Here is an 8,871-nt window from a genome sequence, read left to right on the forward strand (position 1 = left end):
AATGGTCTTGCCCGTGAGGGTCTTGACAAAGATCTGCATGCCACCGCGCAGGCGCAGCACCAGGTGCAGGGTCGACTCCTTCTGGATGTTGTAGTCAGCCAGGGTGCGGCCGTCCTCCAGCTGCTTGCCGGCGAAGATCAGACGCTGCTGGTCCGGAGGGATGCCTGGGGTTGGATAGAACAAGGAGGGGTGATGAGGCCGGGATACGCAAGGATATGGAGCACGCAGCAAGCGCAGTGTTCCAGGAATAGCACACTTCAGCAAGGCAGCCTGCAATGCCACCAGGACGGCACCCATGCAGCCGAAGATGTTGGTACCATGCATTGTATCACCCTGCCCTCCCCAATACGCAGGCCAGTGCAACTGTTGTGCTGTCCAACAGCCAATGCATGGGGAGCACGCGACACCAACTTTGCGCACAGCTTCCCTTGTGCACACCAGGTCACTCACCCTCCTTGTCCTGGATCTTGGACTTGACGTTCTCGATGGTGTCGCTAGACTCCACCTCCAGGGTGATGGTCTTGCCCGTGAGGGTCTTGACAAAGATCTGCATGCCACCGCGCAGGCGCAGCACCAGGTGCAGGGTCGACTCCTTCTGGATGTTGTAGTCGGCCAGGGTGCGGCCGTCCTCCAGCTGCTTGCCGGCAAAGATCAGACGCTGCTGGTCCGGGGGGATGCCTGCAGGTGTGGTGCAAGATGTTGTGAGGTGTGAGCAGCCAATTTCACACGAGTCAAACAACCTGCAATCATGAGCAAGTGCATGCACAGCTTCGCGACAGAGGTGGTGTTCCTGTTGCACAGAAGCTGCAGGCTGCAGCTTGAGGAGATGAGGGAGCCACCGGTAGCAGCAACTGTGCATCCCTGATCAGGCCCTCGCATAATGAATCCTGTCACAACAGGCTGCTCACCCTCTTTGTCCTGGATCTTGGACTTCACGTTCTCGATGGTGTCGCTGGACTCCACCTCAAGGGTGATGGTCTTGCCCGTGAGGGTCTTGACAAAGATCTGCATGCCACCGCGCAGGCGCAGCACCAGGTGCAGGGTCGACTCCTTCTGGATGTTGTAGTCGGCCAGGGTGCGGCCGTCCTCCAGCTGCTTGCCGGCAAAGATCAGACGCTGCTGGTCCGGGGGGATGCCTGGGATTGGACAATACAAGGAGGGGTGATAAGGCCGGCGGACACGAGGCTGGAGAGCATGCAGCAAGGCACGACATTCCAGGCGGTGCGGCAAGGCAGCCTGCAGTAGAGCACCCACCAGTGGAGAACCCATGCAGGCCCATGCGAAATGTGATTTCATGCCTCGTCTGACTCTGAGCCCCCAACAAGCAGGCCCATGCGAGCGATGTGCTGACCAGCAGCTGTTGCATGGCGACTGCACCCAACACGGCTTCCCTTGTGCACACCAGGTCACTCACCCTCCTTGTCCTGGATCTTGGACTTGACATTCTCAATGGTATCACTTGACTCCACCTCCAGGGTGATGGTCTTGCCCGTGAGGGTCTTGACAAAGATCTGCATGATGGCAGGCCTGCAGCAAGGGTGATGGTGCGCACATGCAAGTGTGCAGAGCGGGGCGGGTCAGCTGCCCGTGCAAGCCGCGGAGGCCAAGATAGGCCCAGAGTAATACATGCATGCGCACAAGGACACGAGGTGGCCTTTGTGGGGCCTGGAAAGGCCCACTGGAAGATCGTTGCTGTTCGCGGGTCACGACGCGGGCAGCGAAGGCCGCCTGGAGCGGCCTGCCGGGCCCATCAGCAATCTGCAGGACTCTATGGGCCAGCGCAGAGAGCAAGGCGTGGCCAGGGCACTCTCGCGCCACACGAACACACCTGCTCGTTTGTTGCTGGCGTGCTTTATGTGTCGCGTGTGGTATGTGTGTTGTGCACAACGCCGCGTTTCTGAAAACAAGTCTGGCAGAGGCGTGCGGACGCCAAGTTTTGAAGCTTGAGCCGCGGGAGGTTCTCGTCAGGTTCTCGAGCATTCCGCCCGGCTGCTGCACGCATGCATTCGCGGGAATCGTCACCAATACACCATCTGATATGATAACCGGTCGGCTGCGCGTGAAGCGCGGCCCAACCCATCCGGCCCGAGGATGTGGCGCTCGTCACGCTGCGTGCTGCGCTTGCACTCCCAGCGTCACACTGTCCAAATCATGGTCCCAGCTGCTGGGTCGGGCCAATGTAGGACAAAGAACTGACAATTTCATGTCCATAGCGATCCTCAGCTGACTCTTGGCTGCTTTCACGGCGTTTGCCTGGTGCTGTAGCAGGCTGGCGGCCGCCCTTGTAGGCCAAAGCTCCATCCCAACCTCAGGAGGGAGAAAACTCTAGGAATTGTGATGGTGTCAATATTTCCGGAGCCACGTCCTTCATTCTCTGTTGATTGTCCTCGCATGCGGCAGTGGTTTCGCATGCAGTTGCATGGGCGTTGCTGATCGGGCGGAGCTGATCAGCTTCGCATCCTACTGCCGTTGCCTGCCGTTTGCAATAGTTGAGGATGCGCTGCGCTGCGGCCTGGCCCCAATTATTGTTGATGGTGGTCAGGTACGTGAGCATGTCGCACCATTGTTACCTACTTCGAGCAAGCCGCGTGCAACAAGCCAGCTTTAAGTGAAAGCAGGCTGCGAGCGGTGTGCCTGGCAGACGAGCCATTGCGGCCACCGCCAGCAAGGCCAATACATGAGAGTGAGGTGCGGGGCACCAACATGCTGGCGCTCGTTTGGCTGTGGAGGTTGTACCAGTTGCGCCTGGGGATGGCGCGCACTCCAGCCACAGCGCCGCTGCCGCCCCTGTGGCGCCCGCCGCCACAGGACAGCCTCAGTCGCGCCGCCAGCTCGGCTGCCGCTACATAAGAAGCGCAGGGTAGTAACCCATCTCCCTCATGATCGAGGTGCTGCTGCGGTGGCAGAGAGGCTAGCAAGTCCCCATGCTGCTGGGCCACGCGCTAGTCACACGCAGAGCCCTCGCAGCTACCACCACAGCCCACGACTTCCAAGATGTGCAGCCTGCCTCCTTGCATCAGGTCGCAATCAATTTGCATGCAGGGTAAGATGCTGTGCAGGCAGCGCGGCCGGTGTCGCGAGCCATGCGCTGCGTAGCATTGACGCGCCACAATGAGCCCCGCCCAGCCGCTGCGCTGGGGCGCCGACACGCCTGCGGTCGCTAGTACACGCACTTCTCAGGGCGCGCGCTTGGTAATTTGTTTGGCTGTGGCTGTGCGGAAGCTGCTAGGAATCCGCCGTTTCCTGCAGGAAAGCGTCCAGCTCAGCAAAGTCCTCCAACTCCTGGATGGTGTCGGCGTCCCCCACAAACTGCGCGCACGATTGGATGTGCATGATACTCGCAGGTTTCAAAAGATGGCGAGCGGGGGGCCATATGCACGCAGGGGACAGCCCTAGCTGACAAGCGACGAATCAGGAAGGAATCGCAACTCAAAATCCAGCCGCACGCTTGGGCCATGAGGTGCGTGCGACACTGCCTCGCCCCCCCACAGGACCGCCCCTCAGACAACCACCTTGCCGTTGACGTGCAGCTGCGGCAAGATTTTGCAGTCCTTGCTGCCAGCCAGCATGTCCATGCGGCGGTCTGGGTAGGATGCCAGGTCCACCTGCGGCGCAACGATGCGGCGCGGCAGGCGGCTCAGCGAATCTCGGAAACGCCCTAAAGTCTGCAGGCAGTGCGAGCTGCGGCTGCAGCTCGCATGGCAGCAGCAGCGCCGGCGGCCGCACAGAGCGCACGCACCTCTTCGTATGCTATCCGCTTGTTGTCAAGAATCCGTTTCATCCGTGCAATGTCGGCCTTGACTTTTGCAAGAGCCGGCGTTGTGGTGGAGTAGAGCACCACATTAGGCTGCCCCGACATGCCGGCAGCGGCGCTGCGCCGCCACCGCGCCGCGCCCTCGCCGCTGCCAACGTCAGGGTGTTGAGGACGTGTCAGGGCACGATGTCACACTCAAGATGCTGCCGTGTGTGGCCGCTGGGCCTGGAGAGGCTGCGCAGCTGGCTAGTGCAGCGACGAGCGCCGCCCTGCACACTCGCACAGGTCGTTGCAAGTACTGGCGACACCGCCGGCAGCAGCTTCCCGTGTGGCTCGATACTAACTTAAGCTGCAGTCTTCTGCAAAAGGGCTGCGCCGGGCGGCCTGAGCCTCGCAGTGGGCCTCGCCGTGGGACGCCGCGATGGTGATTGGAGATCGTTCGCGTGCTCAATGACAACGCGACTGTCCCGTTCAACTTTCATTCTCTCTCAAGTGCAGGGCCGAAGGCAGCCCTCACCAACTGGAGAGTCACTGTGAGGCGTCACCCAAGTGCGGTTCGGGAGTCTTGGGCTTGGCCCTCGAGGTGAGCTGCTACCTATTCGAACTCAACTTTCTTCAATTAGCCTTGATAACTGCGCTCAGTGACCATCGGTTGGCGAGTCTCCAACACTGTCACCAACGGCCAGCCGCCCACAACCGCACTGTCCATTTTTGTTGCTGGCCCCGACAAGGGGGGCTTGTGCAGAGTTTTCAGTGCACTTGAGGGCAGGAGGTGGAAAATCACATCCACCGCAACATGATGCCAGTGAGTGATTATGAGCACACACGCGCGGGGCCACGTGCGCATGCGCGCGCGCGCGCGCACACACACACACACACACACACACACACACACACACACACACACACGCACGCACGCACACACACAACTCACATGCAAATCATCAGTGGGAGCAACACCACTCACATGTACTTCACTGTTCAGCGCTGATCGTGTACATTCACAATTCCCCATGTGTTGCCTTCGTCGCCCTCTTTTGATTCGAGTTTAGACATGCACCTACGTTACGGAAATGCCTCTGTAGATCTTGAACGATCCGTTGTTACCTCACAAGGCACACCACCGCTCGGCGCACTTGCGGCACAAGCGATGCGGGGAATTGCAGGCCTCGCGAGCAGCACCGGCCAGCACACAGGTGGCAGGCAGCCACAGGGCGCCGCCATAATGCGAGTGCGTTCAAGAGAGCCGCACTAAGTGTGTGCAAATAAATAATCTATAGGTGGTCATTGCTCGAAGTAGGAGTGCTAGAGGTTCGATGCCAAACGTCAAACAAGCAGGCCAGCCAAAAGCCACCCGCCCAAGCCCGCGACCGCGGCCATCGCCGCGGCGCGCCCCGCCTCGCGGCCGCCTCCTGCGCCGTTCGTCCGGCCCGTCACGTTGCGCCGCGGCGGCAGCGCCACGGGCCCGCCCGCAGCGCCCGGCAGCGCGGCGCCGGACGCGGGGAGGTTCGAAACCTGAAGCGCAAACTTGAGCCAGTTGTCCGCGCCCTTGATGCAGGCCGCGTCGCTGAGCGGGCTCGCGCCCGTCTTCCCGTAATTTCCGCCCTGGAGGTTGCCCTTCAGGTAGCACTTGGTGCCCTGCGTGACCGAGAACTCGCACTCGGGGGTCGCCGCGCACTGGGCCTTGCAGAACTCGAGCGCGCCGGCGCCGGCGCTGGGGCCGGCGGCGGTGGTGACGAAGTCGCGCGTCGCGATGCCGTCGCCCGCGATGTCGTACTTTTTGAGGCTGCGGCGAGGCAAGGCCGGGTCGGGTTGGAGGCGGCCGGGTGGTGAGCTACTGCGTGGGGCTGGTTCTGCGTTTGTGGCGTGCTAAAACCCAATGCTGCTGCCGTCCTGCTTAACGGGCGCCATGCTCGCGGCCAAGGTTTTGGACGAGGGTGTGAAAGCCCCGAACGGCATTAATTCAACAAAGTTTTTGCTACGTAGGCTGCTGGGTGGAACGGGACAAAAGCCACGTGTGTGATGGCGATGATTTGCTGTGTTGCTGTGGGGTTGCCTACGAGCCACGGCTGCCCTGGGGGCTCACCAGTACATCCCCTTGTCGGGCCGGCCGAACGCCTCCCATTCCTTTATGCTCTTGAAGCACAGCGCGTACTTGAGGCTGTCCGGGGCCGTGGTGTTGAGCTGGTAGCTCTTGTAGAGCGTGCAGGTGCCCAGGGCGTCGATCATGTGGGCCGCGCAGTTGGGGCCGGCGACGTCGCAGGCGGCGGCGCACGACACGGTGCCGATGTCACCTGCGGCGCGCGGGGCCGCGCGCGGGGCGGCGCAGCTAGGGTCAGGGGCGCGCTGGCGGCAGCATGAACGAACGGTGACCTGCCATCGGAGGCGGGCTAGTCCCTATGCGTGCAGCCGATTTTTTGTCAATGTTGCTGCTGAGTGCGCAGGCGGCCCCAGCAGCAGCCGCCAGCAGCATGGCTCATGCAAGACATGCACTGTCAATGAACCGAGCAACCGCACCCGCGCCGACGCTCTTGTTGGAATAGACAGTGCCATTGAGGCCATACTCGCGCACACAGTAGTACGTCAGCGCGCTCGCGTTCCCGACCGGCGCGCCTGGCGCGCCCGCCACCGCGCCCGCCGCGGCGGCGGTCAGCACGCCGCCGCCTGTGAAGCTGACGGGCAGCTGCGGCAGGGCGGCGTCGAGTACGCTGCCGGCGCGGAGCCACGAGTCCTCGCCGCGGAAGCAGGTGACCTCCACGTTTTTGTTGGGTCCCGTCGTGCCGTAGCTGTAAGTGGTTGTGAAGGTGGGGTGCAGCCGGAACATGTGTATGTGTGTGTGTATGTATACGTGTGTGTATGTGTGTATGTATGTGTGTGTACTTGCACGTATGCGCACACGCATGCACATGAGTGCATGTGAACACGCCATTGAGTACAATCATCAACACACGAGCCGAGTCGCAGGGTAAGAAGCCTTGCGTCCCCAAGGGCATGCGACCGCCTACTGGTCACCGGCCCTGATCCATGCTGCCCTGGGCGCGCACAGCAGGCGGCGGGCCTGCGGCGCTCACGGGGAGTCGGAGTCGAACGGGCGGCCCTTGAGGTAGCAGCCAGTGGGCACGGTCTGGACGAAAAACTCGCAGCCGCCGGTGGTGCTGCACTGCCCGGCGCAGATCGTGGGCTCAGTGCTCGCGGGGAAGTCTGTGACAGGCGCCTGGTTTAGGGCATTGATTGCGGTGACAGGTTGAGGGCAGTCATGCAACCGCAGGGATATGCTGAAATGGAAAATTGCAGCTGCCCAAACCATCCAGTAGCACGTTGTGTCTCACGCCAAGTGCCTGATACATCCAGGTTCAAATCAGCCCGTTTACCAACAGGCAGTGTGCTCTATGCGGGCAAAATTCTAAAGGTGAAGTGATGATGAAGCAGACACGCAGACTTTGCAGCGCTTGCATGCTATACGTTCATCGCCCACCTTGGCAGGCGTGCCATACTCATCGGCGCCGGGGCCCTGGCCGGCGGGCCAGCCCTGGACGTCAAAAGTTGGCAAGCAGTAGTACTTGTCCCGCGCAACAGCAACTGGGTTTTCGATAAATCCCACATTGCAAGTGTTTGTTAGTTAGGTGGAATAATGCCGGCGTGTTGGGGGCGCACGGCCTGTGCGCATGCGTGCCTCGCCGGCGCGGCATGCACGCGAGTGTGCGGTCTGATGGGCAGCAGCCCGGCGCTGCGCCTTCGCGACGGGAAGGCGATCAGGGTAGGAGCATGCAGAGCGGACCAAAAGCGCTTGGGTTTGCGCAAGGAGCTCACTCCCGCGGGCCGAGCCGAGGGCGACCCAATCCTGCACGTTCTTCATGCACACGGCTGTCACCATGGAGTCCGCGCCGCCGGCGGTCGCGTTGACCTGCGTTTGACCAGCGGTTCGGGGGGCAGTAACTGAAACGGCCGCATGCAACTACAGAGCAAACCTGGCGCGCTGCTTAGGTAGGCCTATTTGGCACACAATCTTCCCGTTGAGCTGCGGCCCGCATCTTGTGTCTCATCAGTGCTCTGAGTCCACCCCCACACCACCACCCAGGAGTTGGGAACAACTGCCACCCAAAGCGGCCAACCCACCCACCCCCCAAGCCCCCAGCCCCGGCCCACCCACCGCGCCCATTAGGTAGCAGCTGCTCCCCGCCACCACCCCGAACGCAGCGCAGTCCGGCCCCATCTTGTTGCAGCGCCGCGCGCACTGGAACGCGCCGGGGCTCAGGGGGCCGTCCTCGGCGACGCGCTCGACGGTAAGGTTCTTCTTAATGGCCCCGCCGACATTGAAGTTGAGGGCGCAGTAGTACTTCATAGCAACAGAGTCCGCCGCCGTGTCCGCGCCGGCAGGGACGCCGGCGGCGACGGCGCCGGCGGCTGCGCCGGGGGTCCCGCTCGCGGGGGCCGCGGCGGTCGCGGCGGGGGCGGCGGCGGCGGTGGCGTCGAGGGGCCCGATGGGGTCGGGGGCGTCCGCAGCATCTACGAGGTCGAAGAAGATCTAGATTCGGGCGTGGCAGTTGCGGAAGTTGTTTTTAAAGGCGGTTGAGATTTCGCTGGATTGCCTCTGATGATACATCAGGAGTGCGTGTGTGCGTGCCGAAGATTGGACGCAGGCTGGCGTGGCACCACACTACCTTGTATTTGACCCTGAGCATGCCCCTGGGCAATGGCGTGCTCATGGGCGGCAACCCTGCCCGACCCCCAGACGCCGCTCGCCTTGCGCGTGACCGTGAGCGGCTTGGGCGGCAGCGCGCCTGCGCCGCTGACGCTGGCGCTCTCCGGCTTGAGGGTGATCGTCAGGTCAATGTAGTGTTCGCCCTGCATTTGCATCATGGAGGGTGGGTCGTCATGGTGTGTTGAATGTTGGCCAGCGCTCCTTGACGGCCCGCTGACCCCATCACCTGACAGGCTGGCTCACTGGCAACCATTGGCACTTGGAGAGATATGGGGGGGTTAGGGCTATCCGCCCACACCCGCCCCAAATCTCTCCAACCCCAAGCCCTCCAGGCCCAGGCCACCCACCTACCTGCCCACCAACTAGGCATGCACTCGCATGCGCTCACACACACGCGCACACACACGTGCACACA

General features: G+C 62.1%; 2 protein-coding genes across 2 annotated transcripts; both read right to left on the bottom strand.

The window, feature by feature from the left end:
• Positions 1–450: 450 nt before the first annotated feature.
• On the bottom strand, positions 451–1,517 carry MNEG_10637 (ubiquitin C; the record flags this gene model as incomplete). Its single annotated transcript, XM_014040890.1, has 3 exons — positions 451–678; positions 909–1,136; positions 1,415–1,517. Coding segments are annotated over 3 exons (559 nt in total), but the record flags the coding sequence as incomplete, so codon positions are not given.
• Positions 1,518–5,080: 3,563 nt separating this feature from the next.
• Positions 5,081–8,611, bottom strand: MNEG_10638 (hypothetical protein; the record flags this gene model as incomplete). Its single annotated transcript, XM_014040891.1, has 8 exons — positions 5,081–5,540; positions 5,841–6,048; positions 6,272–6,540; positions 6,826–6,968; positions 7,230–7,333; positions 7,565–7,658; positions 7,905–8,279; positions 8,489–8,611. 8 exons carry the CDS (start codon positions 8,609–8,611, stop codon positions 5,081–5,083), a joined length of 1,776 nt encoding a protein of 591 aa, XP_013896345.1.
• Between the last annotated feature and the right edge of the window lie 260 nt (positions 8,612–8,871).

This window comes from Monoraphidium neglectum (genome assembly GCF_000611645.1).
Source record: "Monoraphidium neglectum strain SAG 48.87 unplaced genomic scaffold scaffold02399, whole genome shotgun sequence".
Taxonomy (NCBI): domain Eukaryota; kingdom Viridiplantae; phylum Chlorophyta; class Chlorophyceae; order Sphaeropleales; family Selenastraceae; genus Monoraphidium; species Monoraphidium neglectum.